The 23,059-nt window shown below is 42.1% G+C and overlaps 1 protein-coding gene across 1 annotated transcript in view; it reads left to right on the top strand.

Moving 5' to 3' along the window:
- Positions 1–23,059, top strand: part of FARP1 (FERM, RhoGEF (ARHGEF) and pleckstrin domain protein 1 (chondrocyte-derived)) — a 307,399-nt gene that overhangs the window by 200,002 nt on the left and 84,338 nt on the right. The window contains exons 5-9 of the mRNA XM_006831984.1: positions 10,985–11,082; positions 13,428–13,542; positions 16,020–16,167; positions 20,390–20,485; positions 22,450–22,613. Of these exons, the coding sequence (XP_006832047.1) occupies positions 10,985–11,082; positions 13,428–13,542; positions 16,020–16,167; positions 20,390–20,485; positions 22,450–22,613 (621 nt within the window). The remainder of the gene's footprint in view (positions 1–10,984; positions 11,083–13,427; positions 13,543–16,019; positions 16,168–20,389; positions 20,486–22,449; positions 22,614–23,059) is intronic.

Genomic DNA, 23,059 nt, shown 5'->3' with positions numbered 1-23,059 from the left:
CAGAAAGATGGTTACTTGGGCTTTATTGAGTACACAAAGACTTTCAACTGTGTGGATCATGATAAACTATGGATATTGTAAAGAATGGGTATTTCAGAACACTTAGTTGTGCTCATGAGGAACCTGTACATAGACCAAGAGGCAGTCATTAGAACAGAACGAGGGGGTGCTGAATGTTTTAAAATCAGGAAAGGTGTGTGCCTTTCACCACACTTACTCAATCTATACATTGAGCAAATTATATGGATTACATAGATAAGAACGTGACATCAGGTTTGGAGGAAGACTCATTAACAGCTTGCAATATACAGATGGCACAACCTGGCTTGTTGGAAGTGAAGAGGACTTAAAGTACTTACTGACGAAGATTAAAGACTACAGCGTTCAGTATGGATTGCACCTCAATGTAAAGAAAATGAAAATCCTTGCAACTTGGCCAATAAATAACATCATGAGTAACGGAGAGAAGACTGAAGTTGTAAAATACTTCATTTTGTTTGGATCCACAATCAACACAGTCAAGAAACCAAACTATATTGATGCACTAGGCAAATCTGCTGCAAAAGACCTCTTTAAAGCTTTTAAGAGCAAACTTTGAGGAGTAAGGTGTACCTGAACCAAGCCATGGTATCTTCAATTGCCTCATATGTATGTGAAAACTGGGTATTGAATAAGGAAGACCGGAGAAGAATCAATACATTTGAGTTATGGTGTTGGAGAAGAATATTCTAAGTACCATGGGCAAGATGATATAAATCTGTGCTGGAAGAAGTGCACCCACAATGCTCCTAGAAGCCAGGATGGCAAGGCTTTGTCTCTCTTACTTAGAACATGTTATCCAGTCCCTGGAAGAGGACCTCGTGCTCGGTAAAGTGGATGGTTAACAAAAAAGGGGAAGAGTCCCAGTGAAATGGATAGACACAGTGGCAGCAGCAATGGGCTTAAATGTAGAAGCAAGTATGAGAAGGGCACAGAACTGGGCAGTCCTTGGTTCTGTTGTGTGTAGGGTCTCTGACTCAGAGCTGACTTGATGGCACGTAGCAGCAGTATTTGAACTGGAAATCTAGTAGTCATGCTTTTGGTTTACCCTTATTTATAGTTTGGGAAACTAGCTGTTATATGGATTGTAGAGTGAAAGACTAGAAAAAATGGAATCAGTGAGGAAGGTGTTGGACTAGCCCAAGCAAAGATGATGGTAGCAAAGAAAGTGTAAATTGTGGAGGAGGAAGAAAGTGGTTACAGTCAGAAAATGCATTGAAGATATGGCCAACTTATCTTGGTAGTGGATTAGAGGGAAGAGTTTGAGGAAAGTGGAGGGTACTTCTTAGATTCTTTTCTTAAGCAACTGTATAGGTGTTGGTAGTGCTAACTAAAATCAAGAAGTAAGAGATTGGGGAGAGAGTTAGAAACAGAGAGTCTTGTTTGGACCATATTGTGTTTGTGATTACTGTTAAACATCCCCATGACCGTGTCAAAAAAGAGCATTGGATGTAAGAACATAGCAGTCAAAGTAATTGAATGTGGGAGACTCTTCCCACTCCTTTGCATTTTCTGAATGAGTTGTCATTGTCTGTCTCCACTTAATCAGTCCTCAAATCAGTGAAGCCTTTGAAGGCAACCAGGAATTGGCAGAACCCATCACCCCTGTGGGAATTATGTGCCGTTTGATAAACCACTTAATACAGGCCTGGAGTGGGCTAGCTAGACCTGACTAATCAATGTTGCACAAGAACGAATGGTAGACATCGCAGAGCCTGAATTCAAGAGGGTTCTCTAAGTTTCTGCAAATGGTTTTCCTATTGCTAGACCATAGCTCTACAGTAAGCATATTCAAATACACCTAAGGCAAGTGCATCCATTGGTCAGTTGTGTAACTTACCTATTTTTCCTGCTTCTGAGAACCTGGACCTCTTTTCCTTCTTAGGAACGTCTAGACATAAATCTTTCTTCCCATTTATAGGTCACTGAAAATTCTACATTGTAATTACCTTTGCACCTTCAGGTTCTGTGTATCTGCGTCTCAAGAGGTTGCAGTTTATCACCCTTCCGCTCCTTGTTATAAAATCCCATACCTGTTGCCATTGTGCTTGGTGTTTTGCAGACACATTCCTGAAGTTACATTAGCACAGCTGGACACTATTCTCTGGTGGTGGTAGGGTTTTTTCTGGCTACCAAAGTGAACTGACATTCAAAAAAAATATTTTCCAAAGAGAGAATGCATTTGGCTCAAGGTTGAGTAAGACTGATTGAAAATTTCTTCCTAATGTATTTAGATACTCCCCATCATTATCCATTTTGACAATAAATTATAACATCCAGGGGCCATCCAGACCCAATGTGTTGAGACCTCCACACTATCAAATTAATTTAAAAGTAAAGATTTAATGAGACAATTCCAAGTTGACTCATTTCTCTCCAGCAGATGATAAGTGAGGGAGGAGTAAGGAGAAGTTCACTGTCAGAGTGCTTTGGGTCAGGGGTCTGTAGACAAGGGACAGGAGAGACAGGAACTGGCCTGCAATTTAGCAGGATATAAGTTACTCTGACACCACTCGTCTGTCAGTTTGTCATACTGTGGTGGCTTGTGAGTTGCTGTGATTCTGAAAGCTATGCCACCGGTATTTTAAATACCAGCAGGGTCACCCATGGTGGACAGGTTTCAGATGAGCTTCCAGACGAAGACAGACTAGGAGGAAAGAGTGACAAACTACTTCCGAATATTTAGTCACTGAAAACCATATGAATAGCAGAGAAAAACTGTCAGATATAATGCCAGGAAATAAGCCGTTCAGGTTGGAAGGCACTCAAAATGCAACTGGGGAAGAGCTGCCTCCTCAAAGTAGAGTTGACAGTGATGATGCGAATGGAGTAAAGCTCGTGGGAGAAAAGCCTGTGGGATATTCGTTTGCTGATGGGGCACAACTCAAAATGAAGAGCAACTGCTGTAAACATCCATTAATAATCGGAACATGGAATGTACGAAGTATGAATGTAGGAAAATTAGAAATTGTCAAAAATGAAATGGAATGCATAAACATCGATATCTTAGGCATTAGTGAGCTGAAATGGACTGGTATTGGCCATTTTGAATCTGACAAACACATGGTTTACTATGCTGGGAATGACAAATTGAAGTGTTGCATTCATCTCATTGTCAAAAAGAACATATCTAGATCAGTCATGAGGTACAACACTTGTCTGTGATAGGATAATATCCATGTGCCTCCAGGGAAGCCCAGTTAATACCACTATTATTCAAATTTGCACACCAACCAATCAAGTCAGTGAGGATGAAATAGAAGAATTCTACCAACTTTTTCAATCTGAAATTGATCAAACCAGAGGTATCATATGATCAAGAGCCAATGACACTGAAGGAGGAAGTCCAACATGCAGTGAAGGAATTGGCAAGGAACAAGCCTCCAGGAATTGATGGAATAAAAATTGAGCTCTTTCAAGAAAGTGAGGCGGCACTGGAGGCATTCACTCATCTATTCCAAGAAATTTGGAAGACAATTATCTGGCCAATTGATCGGAAGAGATCCGTATTTGTGCCCATTCCAAAGAGAGGTGACCCAACGGAATGCAAAAATCATTGGACGATATCTTTGATAGCCTATGTGAGTAAAGTTTTACTAAAGGTAATACAGAAACGGCTGCATTATACATTATGCGTTATATGTTGACAGAGAACTTCCAGAGGTTCAAGCCAGATTTAGAAGAGGACATGGAACAAGGGGTATCATTGCTGATGTCTGATGGGACTTGGCTGAAAGCAGAGAATACGAGAAGAATGCTTACCTGTGCTTTACTGACTATGCAAAGGCTTTCAATTGTAGATCATGACATGCTATGGACAACATTGTGAAGTATGAGTATTCCAGAACACTTAATTGTGTTCATGAAGAATCTGTACATGGACCAAGAGGCAGTTGTTTGAATAGAACATGGGAACACTGAATGGTTTAAAATTAAGAAAGATGTGCGACAGGGTTGTATTCTTTCACCAAACTTATCCAACCTCTATGCTGAGCAAATAATCTGAGAAGCTGGGTTCTATGAAGAAAAACGTGGCATAAGGATTGGAGGAAGACTCATTAGCAACCTGCGATCTGCAGATAATACGACCTTGCTTGCTGAAAGTAAAGAGGACTTAAGTATTTACTGAAGAAGATCAAAGACAGCAGCCTTCAGTATGGATTGTATCTTGTTGTAAAGAAAACAAAAATCCTCACCACTGGACCAATAAACAACATTCTTATCAATGGAGAAATGATTGAAGTTGTCAAGGACTTCATTCTACTTGGATCAACTATCAACACTCATGGAAGCAGCAATCAAGAAATCAGACGACGTATTGCATTAGGCAAATCTGCTGCACAAAACCTTTTTAAAGTGTTGAAGAGCAAAGATGTCAGCTTGAGGACTAAGGTGCGCCTGACCCAAGCCATGGTATTTTCAATAACCTCATATGCATGTGAAAGCTGGACAGTGAATAAGGAAAACCATAGAAGAATTGATGCTTTTGAGTTGTGGTGTTGGAGTAGAATATTCAACGTACCATGGTCTACCAAAAGAAGAAACAGATCTGTTTTGGAAGAAGTGCAGCCAGAGTGCTCCTTGGAGGCCAGGATGGCCAAACTTCGTATCTCATACTTAAGACATATTGTCAACAGAGACCAGTCGCTGGAGAAGGGTATCGTGTTTGGTAAAGTGGAGGGTCAGAGATAAAGAGGAAGACCCCCAGCGAGATGGATTGGCCAAGTGGCAGCATCAGTGGGTTCAACAGTTGTGAGGCTGGCCCAGGCCTGGGCAGTGTTTGATTTTGTTGTGCATAGGTCGCTATGATTCGGTACTGACTTGATGGCACCTAACAACAAGTTACTCTGGGTGGAGTCCTGGTGTGGTGCAGTAGAATAAGCAGGGTTATTCTAACTGCAGAGTTGTTGTTGTTGTTGTTAAGTGCCATCCAGTCAGTTTTAACTCATAGTGACTCTGTATAAAGTTTCTAAGGATCAGCTGGTGAGCTTGAACAGGTGACCTTGTGGTTCAAACTGGCCTTGCAGTCTAGGACATTAACCCACAGTGTCACACCAGGGCTCCCGCAGGGTAGGTAGTTCAAATCCAGGAGCCACTCCTTGGAAACCCTATGCAGGATTGCCACTCCTTGGAAACCCTATGCAGGATTGCTATGAGTCGAAACCAACTCAGTGGCACTTAACAGCAAGAAGTTACTCTGGGTTGCATGCATGGTTTGCTCTAAACTGCTAACCTAACAGTTGGCAATTTAAACTTCCCCGGGGCACTGTGGAATAAAGTCCTGGCGATCGTTTCTATAGAGGACAGCCAAGAAAACTCTGCCGAGCAGTTGTGCTTTGCAATAATACGGTTGACTTGAGTCACAGTGAATTCTACAGTGAGGGTATTTAATTACCCTGCTTTCAACTTTATTCTTTGGGGTTCCAGGAATAGCTTTCAGCTTTCCACTTCTATAGATAGAAGATTAAATTGCACTTCGCTGTTAAACAAGAAACTGAATTCCTTTCTATTTATTGAACTGCACTTTCAGTGGAAATCTATCCTACTGACACCAGTGTCTAGGCGTTTAGGAGAAAAACCACTCAAAACCACTCACTGACTCCTAGGTGCGGACTCAAGGCAGCTAGAGATCTTTAGGAGAAAAGTTACATTGTTTTTTGTGGATGTTGTTTTTCTGATTGCAGAGTTCTGATCCCTTTTCAGGTGCTGGTCAGTTTAAGCACACTATTTTCTCCAACAGTCCTCTCTGGACATACCATCTTGTCTCAGATTCTAGTTCCACTTGGCTGTGGGCTTCTGGTACCCATTAAGGTTTACATCTTTACATCACTGGCTGAATTGTTAATGCAGGCTGATGGAGAAAGTGTAAGTTATTTATATTGAATATGAAGTAAAGGAGATTTGCTGTTATTGTTAAGTGCCACTGAGTCAGTTCCAGCTCATAGCAATCTTGTATAGAGTTTCCGAGGAACAGCCGGTGTTTGAACTGATGACCTTGTGGATCACACTGACTACAGTGGAGCACATTAACTCACAGTGCTACACCAGGACTCTGTAAAGAAGATTTAGGCCTTCCACATGAAATGAAGTTGAATAGTCATTTTTAAAACAAAACATCTGTATAGTGTGATTCATAATTCATGCAGACCCGAAGTCAAAAGACTTTGGCATCATACACCCTACTCCTGCCCAGCCCTCTGTGGAGGATGGTTGATTCCAGTCTGAATATTTTGTATTTTCATGGCATTTATCATGTTAACTTATTTAGTGCCTGCTGAGAAAAACATAGCCCTCACTTCATGTGAATTTCATTGGGATTCTGTTCATGAGCTAAAGATATTACTGTGTCTCTACATACAGGCAACTGTGCTCAATTTACAGTTCTTGTCATTAAAAAACCTCTGTGGAAACATTGCCCAGGAAGGTATTTCTCATGTTACAAGGGCTTGGAACAGGAAGAGTCAGCACAAATAGGTGTGAAATGTTCTTTCTTCGGTTTTCAAAAGAGCATTTGCCGTCTAAATAAATGTGTGTGCTTTCTGAATCTGGTACCATCATACTGCCCTCGTGATTGTTACCAAACGCCACCAAAGCTTGTGGACTCGTTTTTGGAAACGTATTTGTGAGCTCAGGACCCCGTGTTTGACTAGCGACTACTAAAATATACAGGCTATAATACTTTTAAAATATAAAGCCCTCTGCTCCTCGGACACCCTGTACAGGGTCGCCATGAGTCAGAACCTACTCAAAGGCACTTAACTACAACACCGTATTTAAAAATTAACCACGTGGGTTTGGAATTAAGGCCTGTGGTTCTAAGAAATGTTATGGTTCACAACACTCTCTCACTGCCTAATCGAGACATATCTTGGGTGCTCTCTTCCCACATGAACATCTGCTGATATCCTGGCTATTTTCCATACTGTGCAATAGTGTTTTTTTAGTTCTTAATAATGAAATTTCCTAAAAGAGTCCTAATAAATTATTGTTTTATTTTTAAATTGCTAACATTTGTTGATTACATTTCAGTCACTGTGCTTTGCATGCAATTACTCATTGAATTCTCATTGTGATTGGTAATGTTAACGGCCCCTCTTGAAATTAAAGATAACCTTTCCAAAAAAGAATAAGAAGAAAAAGAAAAAAACTTGCATTATTGCAATAGTAGTAAATGTGCATTATAGAAAGTTACAATACACAGGTAAACAAAATTAAATAAAAATACTCAACCTAGAGATTACCATTATTGATTGGTGTGTGATATTCTTTCTGAGTTTTTGTATGCCTACATGTGTACTTTCTGTCACATCTGATGCCTAAGCCAGACTCCTGATGTGGCGCTGTAAGATCAGCACTGGACTGTGAACCAGAAGGTCGCCAGTTTAAACCCACCAGCTGCTCCTTGGAAACCCTGTACAGGGTCCACAATAGCACTTAACAACAACAACAATGCCTAAGTCATATTTAGAGTTCCCGATTTGGTCCTTCAAATGTCCTTTATTTCTGCTAATTTTAAAATAATATGTTCTAAAAATTGTATCTGTTGTGGCACTGAAGAAAAAACTAGAATGTTTAACTGCAGGGGTCGGTGGTTAAAATCCATCACCTGCTCCTCAAAAATCCCATGCAGAACTGACTACTGCACTTGACAACAACAGGATTCACTCTACAGCCACAAATTTCATTTGCTCCTCGTGTCCTAGGTTATTGTTGTTGTTAGGTGCCATCGAATCGGTACCGACTCATAGTGACTCTATGCACAACAGAGCGAAACACTGCCCAGTCCTGGGTCAACCTCACTGTTGTTGCCATTCTTAAGCCCATTCATGCTGCCACTTTGCCAGTCCATCTTGCTGGGGAGAATCTTCCTCTTTTTCTACCAAACATGATAGCCCTCTCCACTGACTGGTCCCTCCTGACAGTATGTCCGAAGTATGAGAGATGAAGTTTGGCCATCCTGGCCTCCAGGGCGCACTCTGGCTGCACTTCTTCCAACACAGATTTGTTTCTTCTTTTGGTAGCCCATGGCATTTTGAATATTCTCCTCCAACACCATAACTCAAAAGCATCAATTCTTCTATGGTCTTCCTTTTTCACTGTCCAGCTTTCACATGCATATGAGGTTATTGAAAATACCATGGCTTGGGTCAGATGCACCTTAGTCTTCAAGCTGACATCTTTGCTCTTCAACGCTTTAAAAAGGTCTTGTGCAGCAGATTTGCCTAATACAATACGTCGTTTGATTTCTTGACTGCTGCTTCCGTGCGTGTTGATAGTTGGGTCTCCTTTATCTAAAATGTGGTGGTGTGCTGTGGAGTTAGTTCTAACTTATAGCGACCCTGCATAGTGTTTCCTAGGCTATAAATCTTTACTGGAACAGAAGGCCTCTATCTTTCTACCATGGAATGGGGTGCTGGTAGTTTCAAACTGCTGATCTTGAGGTTGATAGCCTGACTTGTAACCACTATGCTACCAGAGCTCCTTAGTTTAACATTGTTGTTGTTGTTGTGAAGTGCCGTCGAGTCGATTCTAACCCATAGCAACCCTGTATAGGGTTTCCAAGGAGAAGCTGGTGAGCTTGAACCACCAACCTTGCAGTTCAAACGACTTTGCAGTCTGCCACATTAGCCCATAGCGCCCTATCAGGACTCCGTTTTTTCCTTAGAGCACTCTTAATTTTAATGCCTGGGTTTACCGTAACATCTTTCTCCTAACTTTCAGCCTTCTGCCATTTGTGGTTTCCCCCTCTAATTTATAGTGCATGCGCCAGTGAAAGTTCTAGAACACAGAGCGCAGCCTGTTGTTCTTTGAGGTCATAACATTCCACCTTCTTTGTACCCCTGTAACTGAATCATTCAGTAACCAACAAAAAATTTTCTTTTTTTCCCTTTTAGTATAGGTATCTTTTCTTAAGCTTTTACAATAATGGTTTTATGCAATATTTGACCTTTTGTGACTAATTTCACTCAGCATAATGTCCTCAAGGTTCATCCATGTTATGTGGTGGCTTGCAGCTTCCTTGTTAGTCTTCAAGGTTCATACAATATTCCATTGTGTGGATGTACCAAAGTTTGTTTATCCATTCTTCCATTGATGGGCACTTAGGCTGGCTCCATCTTTTTTCTATTGTGAATAGTGCTGCCGTGATCGTTGGTGTGCAAGGCTGACAAATTTTAAATGAGGAGTTGATTTGTTGTTGTTGTTGTTAAGTGTGGTTGAGTCCGTTCTGACCCATAGCGACCCTGTATTGGGTTTCCGAGGAGCAGCTGGTGAGCTTGAACCGTCGACCTTGCGGTTCAAACCGACTTTGCAGTCCAGCTCACTGACCGACAGCACCACTGTATGACTCAAATGATGATACATTTGATTTTTCCAACTTCCTCTTTGTTTTGAGGATTGTATGGCCTCATGGATTTCATGAGTTGAATGTGTTTCCATTGATTTTATTCATTCCCACTGATGTTCACATTGTCATGACTTTAGAAAGTAGAGGGTCTTCAAGATCTTTTGTCCTTTTTGAGATGACTTACTTATTTTTGAACTCTCTTGCTTTCTATCCTAAGTAGATATTCCAGGCTTACTTCATAACTTTCCTTAGTTGAGGCATGGAGTCTTATCAGTTCTCCGGAGATCTCTGTGTTTCTCCACTGAGTAATTATATTTAAGACAAAATCGGGTTTTAAGGTTGCTACTGAGGGGACACTGCTTCAAGGCCATTTCAGTGTGCTCACAATAACAGTGGCCTTGTGGTCAGCTGCTAACTGAAAGCTCAGCAGTTTGAACACAGCAGCCACTTTGTGGGAGAAAGCTGTGGCAATCTGCTTCTATACTGATATATGGCTTTGGACAGCCTATGGGACAGGTGTACTCTATCCTACAGGATGACCAAGAATCAGAACCAACTTCATGGCAGTGGGTTTGATTCCCTATAATATAATATCTTTATAAATATTTATTAGTTCAGATTGACAGAAGTAATACAGAACAGGACTCCTGGTGTGGCACTGTAGAATCAGCACTGGACTGTGAACCACAAGGTCATCAGTTTAACCCCACCAAATGCTTCTTGGGAACCCTATACAGGCTTGCTATGAGTTGGAATCAACTTGGTGGCACTTAACAACAGCGATTGATATTTTCAAATTAGCTTTAATTTTGTATTGTTTTTCCTTAATTTCTATATGAAGTTATCTTTTCTTGCTTTATCCTATAGTAGGAAGAAAACGATTTTGAAATGAACTCACTTTTACAGATTTGGCAGCTGTGGCTTAGGAAGGAGCTAAGTGAAAAGTCCACCAAGAAGACACTACGGGACATCAACGTACACTCAGATCATTCCAATTCTATTGACAAAGCCCCTAGTAAACCCTAATTTCGTTGTTGTTATTGTTATTAAGTGCCATCAAGTCGAGTCTGACTTATAACGACCCTGTATAGGGTTTCCAAGAAGCAGCTGGTGACTTTGAACCACCGTCCTTGTAGTTCAAATCAACCTTGCGGTCCAGTGCTGATCTTACAGCGCTATAACAAAAGTCCATTTAGACCTGCTCTTATTAGCTGAATCATAAAGCCATTTCAGAGTGTGTGGCCGATCTTGGGAAAGATTCAAAATGCTTCTTCTACCCTACAAAAGACGTATTGGGAGGCAAGAATAGAGTCTGCAGTTTTTATGTTTGTGACTCTCCATATAAAATGAAACTCATTATGCACGAAGATTGCAGCATGTGTCTTCCTTTTGTTACTTGTAAGGGAGTGTGGGTCTTTATACTGAAGTCTGGGCCAATGGAGCGTCATTCAAGCCTGGGCAGACTTTCTTACTACTTGGGTTTGGCTAGTCTTTTCTTTGGCTGGTCAGTATGGAGAGGGTGCCGGCAGTGAGCATGACTGTGATATGCTTCCTTCCAGCTCTCTTGGCGTGACGCCCATCTGTGTTTTCTGTTTGCAGGTACCTGTTTGCTCTGCAGGTGAAGCAGGACTTGGCTCAAGGCCGGTTGACGTGTAATGATACCAGCGCTGCTCTCTTGATTTCACACATTGTACAATGTAAGTGCTGTTGACTTCCTTTAGAAGTCCTATTGGGAATACCACAATGATCTGACTGACGGGGAAGAAAATCACTTCCATACAAAACACTACTGATTGCATGCTGTTGTTTTAACCCAGACATCTATGAGTACCAAAAGAAACAATCCTCTCAGCTTCTTGTAATATTCCTTTTTCCCAGATATTGACCCATGAATTGGGGGTTCGTCTACTTTATTCAAAGTTTATTGCTCATTCCCTTTGTCACAAAGGAGCACCTTGAGTGGACAATGACAAAGTAGACGAAATTTGTTCTTAAATGTCATTTCATCATTGAATATAGCACATCAATCCTTACACAAAAAACTGCTACAAAGTTAACATCTCGCTTTCTGCTCCCTAAGGTTCAGAAAGCACATGAAGCGGGACTGAATGAATGCTTGTAATGGTGGAGACTACAGATTTGAACCTATCTTGATCTCAATTAGATTGTCCTCATTTGAAGGTTTACTAAGGCATATCAGGTGACAACCTACCTGAGCATGTCCCCGCCTCAAGCAAGGGAGAGCTGACTTTAATTGGAATATGTACATTATGTTTCAAAAGAGCTAATGTGTATACACTAAGATCCAGCTACGGAAGCTCTGCCCGAACAAAGAGGAAAACATGTTGTGTAATGTTGCTGTGGTAACTTTTTAATCACCATTGTATCCAAACTTCTCATGGTTGTTAAGTACCATCAAGTTGGTTCTAACTCATAGTGACCCTCATATAGGGTTTCCTAGGCTTTAAATCTTTGCTGGAGCAGAAAGCCTTATCTGTCTTTCATGAAGCAGCTGGTGAGTTTGAACCACCAACCTTGTAGTTCACAATCCAATATGCAGCCACCATACTTGTATGCACAGTTGTTGTTGTTAAGTGCCGTCAAGTTGGTTCTGACCCATAGCGACCCTTATAGGGTTTCGGAGGAGCGACTGGTGATCTTAAACTGCCGGGCTTGAAGTTCAAAATGACTTTGCTGTCCAGACCATTAATCCACAGTGCCATATAATCATCCTGTCAGTTCCGACTCATAGCTACCCATAGGGTTTCCCAGGAGCAGCAGGGGAGTTTGAACTGTCAACCTTGTGGTTCAGACTGACCTTGCGGTCCAGTATTTATCCCACAGTTCTACAGCAGGACTTTTGAAACTCATATATATGTTGTTGTTGTTGTTGTTAGGTGCCATTGAGTCGGTACTGACTCATAGCGACCTTATGCACAGCAGAACGAAATTATACATAAGAGTTTTAAAAGTTAATTTTGTAAAGTCCAGAAACTGAGCTGTTTAGAGATCAGAAGGTAATCTATAATCGTACAGAATGAAAGTGAACCCAGAGTTGAATGGGGAGGAAGAATCGACCCCAGGGACGGAGACAGCTAACGATACTTATTTTTGGAGTTTTTCTACAACTGTTAGAAATAAGAAAGCATGCAAATGGTCTTCATTTTGGTTTTTTAAAAAACTTTTATTATGAGTTGAGTGAAGGTTTACAGAGCAGATAGTCAGTTTTACATTCAACAAATCGTACAGTTTACTTTATTAGTGACCATAAATAATCCCCTCCGTGTGCTATCTGTTCACGGTGTTCACTTTAACTCTTGCGTTCCTCATTGTGTCTCTTGCTACCTTCATCTTCTCTCTGCTAACCTCCCTCTTGTTGTATATTGCCTGCCTGTCACCTATGTTATGTTGCCATGTGTCTGCCCTCTAGCCCATGAATAATTCTCCATTCCCCCACCACCCTGTAACCATCATAGATTGTTTCTCTTACCAAGAAAACGTTTTCTTAACTTTTTACAACAGTGGTCTCAAAGATATTTGTCCTTTTGTGATTGACTGATTTCACTTAGCATAATGTCCTCCATGTTCATCCAGGTTGGGAGGTGTTTTGCAGATTCATTGTTATTTTTCATTGTTTCGTAGTATTCCTTTACGTGCATGTACTGAGGTTTGTCTAAGCCTTCTGTTGGTGGGCAACACCAATCTAGGAAGTGGTCTTCTTATGTTACTACAACTGTTAAATATGCCCATATAGCCACACCTTCTTCCTGCTTATTGTTGTGAAGTGCCATCGAGTCAGTTCCGACCCATAGCGACCCTGTATAGGGTTTCCAAGAAGCAACTGGTGAGCTTGAACCGCCAACACTGCAGTTCAAATCGACCTTACAGTCCAGCGCATTAACCTGCAGCATCTGTCTGCTAGCCCTGTTGATTTTTCCCATCAGCTAACTGGGTAAGATTCTCCACAGGGACATAACAATTGTGAAGTGCTAACCCAACATGGTCTTTTGTTGTTGTTGTTTTTTCTTTTTGTGTTTCTTAGCTGAGATTGGGGATTTTGATGAAGCATTGGACAGAGAACACCTGGCAAAAAATAAGTACATACCTCAGCAAGATGCACTCGAAGACAAAATCGTGGCATTTCACCATAACCACGCGTAAGCCCTTTATTGCTTCATGTTCCCTTTGAGGTGTTTCTTGCTGCCCTCCCAGTATATAGAGGTATACACACGAACACGTGAGTACCAGTATGTGTGCTACATAATAAGATATACGCAGGCTTGTACTACATAGTGTCTCTTCAGGCAGAGTCCAACCGCATGCACATATCCATGGTTTCATAACATTACAAAAGAGTTCAGAAATCCTAGTCAGAGAACAGGATGTCGTCAACACAACCGCTTTCCACACACGGTACACTCATCTTCTGTGGGCTGTATCTTTTGTGTGCTGCGAGGCACAATCATGGGACCATACATACATGGCCTATGATACATATGTCTCATGAGCCACAAGACACGCTTATGGTACTAGCTTATGTGCTGTGCCATCTATCCAAACAGTTTCCTGTAGAACTGCTGACACTGTGCACTTCGACTCTTCACCGGCATCATCAGTCTTGTGTATCATGTGTCCTTTGAGAACTGTCACATTTATTTCTCTGTTGAATTTTCTTTCACAAATATTACCATGAAGTGTGCGTCCTGGCTCCCAAACACAGCCACACCAGTGTTAGCCACAGAGCGTCCAGAGTTAAAGGAGAAGTATCCACTCAGAAGTGAAACAGAAGGTCATTAAACAACACAAAGGTAGAGAATCAATGGATGACATCGCTCACGAACGGCTCCACTGAAAGCTACAAGCTAAAGAAAACGCGAGAGGGGCCTGTATCAGAAAGGCGTGGATTGAGGACCAAACACAAAAGTGAATCCTTCTCAGCACTTCAGAGATCACTGCTGAGGTTCAATGCTTGTTGAAGGTGCTTTAAAAAATGCAGGGCTAGATTATGAGATGGCATTCATGCAACGTCCAAATCACATTACACTTATTTCACAGAATGCATTGCCTGGTATATTGCATTGGGCAGATTTGCTGTTAAAGACCTCTTTTAAGTATTAAAAACAAAGATGTTACTTTGAAGACTAAGGTGCACCGGACCCAAGCCATATTATTCTTAGTTACCTCATATGTATGTGGAATCTGGACAGTAAATAGGGGAAGGCAAGAGAAGAATGGATGTCTTTGAATTATTGTGTGGCAAAAAAAAAGGAAAAATTAAATGCACCATAGACTGCCAGAAGAATGAACTTACCTGTGTTGGAAGAAGTACAGCCGGAATGTTCCCTAGAAATACAAACAGAATGTTCCCTAGGAGTACAGCCGGAATGTTCCCTAGAAGTACAGCCGGAATGTTTCCTAGAAGTACAGCCGGATTGCTCCCTAGAAATACAGCCAGAGTGTTCCCTAGGTGTACAGCCAAAATGTTCCCTAAAAGTACAGCCAGAATGTTCCATAGAAGTACAGCCGGAATGTTCCCTAGGAGTACAGCCAGAGTGTTCCCTAGGAGTACAGCTGGAGTGTTCCCTAGAAGTCTGGATGGTGACTTCTTCTGATATGCTTTAGACATGTTATCAAGAGAGACCAGTCTCTGGAGAAAGACATCATGCTTGGTAAAGTAGAGGGTCAGGGAGAAAGCTGAAGACCCTAATGCGGTAGATTGACACAGTGGCTGTAACAATAGGCTGAAATGTAGGAACGGTTGTCAGGATAGCGCAGGACTGGGGAGTGTTTCCTTCTGTTGTACATGAGTTGGCACTTGCTTGTTGGCACCTAGCAACAACTCTGTGGGCATTTAAGTATTGCATGACTGTATTGTACAAATACACTGGGCCTGGTGAGAAGAGCACAGAGACTCAGTAGGTTGGTATCACCCTTCCCAGCCTCTCAAAACCAGGTAAGGACTGTAGGCCACTTGCTTGCTTTCCTGTGAGACCAGAGTTGCAAATGTCCTTAGCTGCCCTCTAGTCAGCCCTCATCTTATGCTTTGGAAGAAGAAGAAGAATATAAGACCAAACCATCATGCAGTTATCGTCTTAGGGGAAAATTGGGAATGGGGACATGGTAAACGAAGGACCAAGAAAGAATAGTGTAAGAATCTAGAGGTTTTATAACATTTCCATTTGTTATGATTGATCTGTAAAACATCTTAAATGGTTTCTCTATGTTTTTTCTATGCTTAGGGAAGGCATTTGAGCCCCACTGATAATATGATAAGAGTGTTACCTTGAACTTTGCTTACAAGTTTGGATCCATTGTGAATGACTAACAACTTGTTTTCACATATTGGTGTTTTGCTGTTATATAACCTTAAAGGAAGCTCTTTCAGATTCCAAAAAACTGATTGAGTTTGAGACAGACTTTGGGGGTATTATGTTACACAAGCAATAGCTTTTTTGTCCTGGCTGCAAGACTTTGGGTTGCAATGAATGGGAGGTTGGGTGTCATCTGATCAGTTAGCTCTACTGTTTGTGAAGAAATGTCTTTTTATTTCCTAAGAGAAGCTGCTTCGTTGCAAACTAGTCGACACAGGGAATTCAAATCTTCCTGCCTTTCTTTTTAATTTTTGTTCTGTCAGTGGACAAACACCAGCAGAATCAGATTTCCAACTCTTGGAGATTGCCCGTCGGCTGGAGATGTATGGAATCCGATTGCACCCAGCTAAGGACAGAGAAGGCACTAAGATCAACTTGGCCGTTGCCAACACAGGAATTCTAGTGTTTCAGGTAAGCATATTTAGAGCACAGCTCAGTTGCCTTCACGATGGGGAGTTAAGATTTGACCCTTCCACTTGGAATCCATGTTGGATGAGCCAAGTGAAGACCGTCGATCATCATTTTTAAGTGGAGAGGAGAACCAACTAACCTTGTCTCAGACTTCCTGCTTCTTTTCAGTTCCACAACTTCCAGATTCTATTTCAGTCGCCTTTGCCCTGTTTAAGGAGTTGTGGTGGCGCTGTAGGGTAAGCACTGGGCTGCTAACCACCAGATCCGAAGTTCAAACCCAGCAGCCGCTCCACAGGAGTAAGATGAGACTTTCTGCTCCTGTAGAAATGTACAGCCTCGGAAATCTTACATATGGTTGCTATGAGTCACAATCGACTTGTTGATTGGCGGGTGGGGTTTGGGTTTTGCCCTAATTAATGGCTTGTGAACCACTAGATCAGCAGCTCAAATTTAACAACTGCTTCTGGGAAACCCTTTATAGATGGGGTGGCTATGAACCAGAACTGGCTCAACGGCACATAACAGCAACAAAATGTGCTTGTTGGAGTCCTGGTGTGTTGCTGTAGGATAAGCACTAGACTGCTAACCACAAGGTTGATGGTTCAAACCCAGCGGCTGCTCTTTGGAAACCCTATCTAGGGTTGCTGTGGGTCAGAACTGACTCAACAACACTTAACAACAACAGTATGGGCTTACTGACTGTGCCAGTATACAATGGCATCAACTGTTTATCTCAGAGCACAGTTACGTTCCATAGGATTGTCAATGACCTATTTTGGGAAACTAGATTGCCAGACCTTTCTTCTGAATACCTGAACCTCCAGTCTCTCTGTTGCCAGCTGAGTGTTTAACCTTTTGCGCCACTGCCCAGGGACTTCTATAGATGGTTGAAACACAGAAATCGGTATCTTTCAGAGGACTTATACTTAGAGCATAGTATATGATCAAGCATTCGGATTCCCAAATAAATACCTTTACCTGCCGCTCTACTATACGGAGCTCTGGTAGCGTAGTGGTTAAAAATCGGGCTGCGAGCCTTAAGGTCAGCAGTTCAAAACTACCAGCTGTTCTGCAGAAGAAAGAAGAGTATTTCTGCTCCCGTAAAGATTTACAGCCTTGGAAACCTTGGAAACAGGGTCAATATGAGTCAGAACCTACCCCACAGCACATAACCAACCAACCAAACTACTGTAATATAACCCTTTTAAGCCTTATTTGAATGGAGCCAGCTGATTGATAGCTTCATATGCACATTATGTTAAAAAGAAACCTTTAAGAAGCAGCTGTCTTATCAGCTCATCCAGACTATGTCCTCATACTGTGATCATTCACACCAGAACACTGCACGGAAGTGCCTCCTTGTATGTGACTGGACGACCTAGAGCCCACTGATTCTAAAGTGTATGTTCTATTGATCTCACTACTATTAAAATCTTATATCAATCAGTGCTTCTCTCTTTTACATGATGGTTTCACTGAAGAAGTGTTGCCATACAGTGAACTGCACATACTTAAAAAGTATGCAGTTTGATAAGTTTTGGCATTTGTACATACCTGTGAAACCATCAAAGCCATGAGAATCATGCACATGTTGTGCTTCCCCTCCAGAAGCTTTCTTAGTACTTTTGTTGTGAATCCCAAGTGGGAAATCTGTGCTTTGGTTTTGAAAAGATGTGGACAAAAGTACTGCATTTCTCAGGAAATAAGGTCCAATTCTACCTGTATCTGAAATTGTAAACACATGCATGATCTAAAACCCTTTGTGTTGAGCACTGCACAGCTTTTCTCCCAATTCCCCTTTGTATTTTATCAAAGCGGTCCCAGTGATTTTCCCCTCATGCTTCATAGCATATGTATGAAAACCAGAGGCCCTACCAACTAACATCGAGTCATTTTAACTCATCGTGACCCTTTCCAAGGCTGTAAATCTTTATAGGAGCAGAAAGTCTCATCTTTCTGCTGCGGAGCAGCTGGTGAGCTTGAACTGCTGACCTTACAGTTAGCAGCCCAGGACCACTGGAGTTCCTTATATGTGTTGTTGTTGTTAGGTGCCATCGAGTCTGCTCCACAGAATGAAACACTGCCCAGTCCTAGGCCAACCTCACTATTGTTGCCACGCTTTGACAGTCCATCTCACTGGGGGGCTTACATGTGGTTATTGCAGTGAAATGCCTTCGAGTTGTCCTGACTCATAGCGACCCTGCATTGGATTTCTGAGGAATGGCTGGCGAGTTTGAACCACTGAGCGTGCGGTTCAAACTCACCTTGTGATCGAGGGCTGTCCTATAGTAACACACCAGAACTCTCTGCACATAGTAGCACTGCTTACTACAGAATCTGTCCAAAAAGAGTTAGAGTTTCGTGTTGGAGAGCTTTGCAAGCAGTATGGTATTTGAGGAGGTGACCCCCGCTAACAGTTTCTGACCTGCACGAATAGTCTGTGAGTACCCGAGAAGGAAAACAACAATAAAACCAAGTGTAATTTTCAGCCCTGTCATTAAATTTCAATATCAAAACCATTAAACATTTCTAAACATCATAAAGAGGAAAAGAGAGCTCTCGCGATCGAATTAATTAGATTTGATTGCATTTGATATGATCTCAATATTGAGAATTGCTCAGTAATTTAATAATGCACAAATGTTGTATCTTGGAATTAATCTTGCCACGGCCTAATGGCTTCATTCTTACCACTTTGAATAAATGGGCCTGGTGTTAACACGGAGTGAGGAGAATTTGGATTTTAGCTGAGTTCATGTCTGAAAGCTCCTTATTGTGTCTACACCCCATCCTACCAGAAACCAGGAGGTGTAGGGTCCCGTCCAGAGACTATGCTCTGGTGTGGAGGACACGGCTTTGGGTGCAGCCCAGCCTTCCTGTCTCAGTCCTGCTTGTGTACCGGTGGACTCAGGAGCCAGTCTGTACGAGTTGGGATTAACGGCTAACCTGCCCTGCTTCTGTGATATTACCAATCACCTGGGTAATGGTAATGGTAGTTTCCACTCATAGAGGCTGATACAGAAGCAGTTAGCTCTAGCCTGTCAAGGTAGAAAACCTGTAAGACCTGGAAAGGCAGGCTCTCCCATCGAGTTCCGGTTCCCACGGGCTTCACTGTACGGATAACTGTGTCTCAGTTCCTGTGTCTAAATGGAGGATAATAAACCCATCTGGCTAGGTTTCCTATAGGGTTTTTGTAGTTATTATTTTTTGTACACTTTATTGTTGTTCGGGTAAAATTTTACAGAGCACATTAGATTCCTTTTCAACAATGTATACACAGATTGTTGAGTGGCATTAGTTGCTATATGCTCAGTGTAACAGCACTCTTCCCACTTCCTTTTTGGGATCCCCACTTCTGCTCATTATCTTCCCTGCCCCTTCCTGCTGTCTGAGCTGGGTTTTCAGCACAGAAAACCCTTTTAGTCTTGTGTGGTTGATAATCCTAAATTCACCAGTGTTGTTCACTCAGGAGGCTTCACCATCTAAATTTCTTTATGATTTTGTAGTTTGTTCTACAGTTTTCTCCCACTCTGTCTGGGACCTTCTACTGTGGTCATGATCAGACAGTTGGGTGTGATAGCCGGGCACCATCTAGTTCTACTGGTCTCAGGCTAGTGGTTCATGTGACCCCCATTAGTTCTTTAGACTAACTGATTCCTTGAGTCTTTGTTCTGTATGGAGCAAGGCCAGTAGTTGTATCTTAGATTGTTGTTGTTGTTGTTAAGTGCTGTTGAGTCGCTTCTAATCCATAGTGACCCTGTATAGGGTTTCCAAGGAGAAGCTGGTGAGTTTGAACCACCAACCTTGCAGTTCAAACAACTTTACAGTCTGACACATTAGCCCACAGCGCATAAGTGATAGCTGCTAGTTACTGTGGTGTTCGTCATGGTTTTTAATTTTATTTACTTTATTCTTATTTTCATCATTACCTTCCTGGAAGCAGACTTCGTTTGAATGCTAAATCATGGAATTGTTGCTTCTAAGTGCTGTTAGGTTGGTTCTGACTCATAGTGACCCTGTATAGAGTTTCTGAGGAGTGGCTGGTGAGTTTGAAGGCCTGACCTTGGAGCTGGTCTCACCAGTATCCGCAGATCCTGCGAGTTCAACAGCCAAAAGTAGACATCCTTCTGCCCTCGGCTTCCCATGTTTAAGCAGACGAACTCTCATGTTCAGTACTATGCATTTTTTTGACTCATTAGCTGATGCCTTTTTTTTTTTTTAGGGTTTCACAAAGATCAATGCCTTCAACTGGGCGAAGGTGCGGAAGCTGAGTTTCAAGAGGAAACGTTTTCTCATCAAGCTCCGCCCAGACGCAAATGTAAGTGGTTCATGGAAGTGGGGGGTGGGTCAACTCCACCTGCCCTGTCAGTCACCGGGCTCAAGTGGGCTCAGGCAGGGCTGACCCTGAGGACAGTTGGGCCACATGGCCCCTCTTGTGAAAATGAACTCTGAATCTGGGAACAGATAGAGGTGGTGGTTAGGTAATGTGACGTCATTGAACTATGTTTGTGAAGATTCTTGACATGATAGATGTTTTGTGGCATACTTGTATATACTTACACACAGAGAGAGAGAGAGAGAAAGTTACCAGCAAAAGTTATCTGGGTGTCTTCTAGACATGAAGATGTATCCAGCGCTCAGCATCACCACAGCTGTTATACTTTGTAAACAGAGAATGGTGTTTCCTGTGTGAATATAGGCCGCCCCTGCCTAGGAACAATGTGAACTGTTGCCTGCTGACATTTGTAACCTTGCCCCCACCCCCACCCCTACCCCTGTCCCCATTAGCTGAGACGCCATCAGAATTCTGCCCTGGAAACTCAACTCCCTGCTGTTGTCCCCAAACCTGTAGCAGAGCTCATTCTCACCAGCCAAGCAGGTCCTTCCCAGCTGCTGTAGATTTTAGGTCCCACTGACTTGAACTCACAATGACACCATGTGAAGAGGGGAATTGCTCCATAAGTTTCCAAGTCTCGAATCTTCACAGAGGAGTCCTGGTGTGACGCTGTGGGCTGATGCACTGGACTGCAAAGTAGGTTTGAACCACAGGGTCGGTGGTTCAAGCTCACCAGTCACTCCTTGGATACCCTACACAGCGCTGCTATGGGTTGGAACTAAGGCAACAGCACTTAACAGCAACAACAATCTTCACAGAAAGAGATTTCCAGGTCTTTCTTCTGTGGAGCCACTGGGTGGGTCTGAACCACCAACCGGACAATTAGCAGTTGAGCGTTGTATTGCCAGGGCTCCTTTTACTACCCTTGAAGACTTTGTTCACACCAGGACTGGGTCAGGGAAGGAAAACACAGCCTCTTCTCCCTCTGTTGGAAATGACAGTGTACACAGAGCTAGAGGAGAGATCCCTGGCGTCCCTAGCCAAAAGGGAGAATACTTGTTCCCAAGGAACCAAAGATTAGAAATGGCTGCATAGGCTTATAGTTGGATTGAATAGACTTTTCTGGTAACTAAATACCCTTTATACAGTCTTCTCTATAGGAAAATGCCTTTTGAGTTCTAAAAAGCTGACTTGCAAATGAAGAGTTGCAGCACAAATTGTTTGTAAGTTGAGACTGCCCAGAACTGTGAACTCTACCAAAATAGTTGTGTTGCTAGGAATGCTAAGAACCGTGGCTCCTTTTGTTTATATAATATGATCACTTCAATTGGGGAACATCCGACCATGGTAGTAAGAAACTGCTACAGTCCCTTTCCAGAATCAAAGGACAGGATTTTTTCTTAGAGTGACACATCTGTGCTCCAGAAAATTGTTAAAAATAATAATGTAATTTTCCGTCTGGTTCCTGAGTCTGCCTGGACACTTGAGTCCTGTGCTATTTTATAAGACTTAAGACTAATATTCAAAGTTGACCTGAACCCTGAGGAATGAAAGAGAAAGAAGAATTGCATTTCAGTCCTTTGAAGGAGGCAGTGCTTGGAAATGTGGTTTTCATTTTTGTGTTTTCTGAGAAGGAAATGTAAGCCCTGTAAACATAATTCGTTTATGAATTCTGTCAAAAATCACATCCACTGAATTTGTACCACTGTTTTCTGTTGGTTCCTCTAAAGAATTCTGTGAAGGAGGAAAAGGGTTAAATGGTGACAATGTCTTCTCATTAGGGACAAATTCTATTTGAATATTTTAATTTCACACATGCTGTAATGTAATACACCATTCAGAATGTCTCCGATAAAGTCTTTCCTCTCCCTTTTCTCATATTCCAAGTGTGAGGACATGTCTGGGAATGAGGAGAGCACCCCAAGTGGTCATTTTCTTTCTTTCAGAGCTCTTACCAGGATACCTTGGAATTCCTAATGGCCAGTCGGGATTTTTGCAAGTCCTTCTGGAAAATCTGTGTTGAGCATCATGCCTTTTTTAGACTCTTTGAAGAGCCCAAACCAAAGCCAAAGCCTGTTCTCTTTAGTCGAGGGTCATCCTTTCGGTTCAGGTAAGGTTACCGCTTCACACCTATCCATCTTGCTGCCCTGAAATCATTCTTGCTGGAGATTTTTCTTTTCCTGATAGTTGTCACAACTGTGTGATGTCCAGCAAGTAGAGGACATGAACGCTCACTGATCTCTAGCAGGTGTACACTTGGTAACCCTCACACGCTCTTGGGAAGATCTTTGCTGTGTTCTTTTTGAGGATTAGCCTGTCACTAACGACCTCTCCTCTCACAGGAAACTCCTAACAGATTCTCCCATAGAGAATGAGTTCTCCATCTCTGTAGAAGGAAAGATGTCTTCATGACATTCATGTCGTTTCGTAGAATGAAATGTACACTTTACCCCTCATTGGTTCACTTCTATATTTATTCTTTCAACAAATACAAGAGCACTTTTTAAAAGTGTGTTGAAATGGAATTTTTCCACAAAAATTTTAAAGCTCCCTTGT

This window comes from Chrysochloris asiatica, unplaced genomic scaffold (genome assembly GCF_000296735.1).
Source record: "Chrysochloris asiatica unplaced genomic scaffold, ChrAsi1.0 scaffold00005, whole genome shotgun sequence".
NCBI classification, from domain to species: Eukaryota; Metazoa; Chordata; class Mammalia; order Afrosoricida; family Chrysochloridae; genus Chrysochloris; species Chrysochloris asiatica.
The sequence above is the reverse complement of the archived record's forward strand: the minus strand, read 5'-3'. Positions and strand labels throughout refer to the sequence as shown.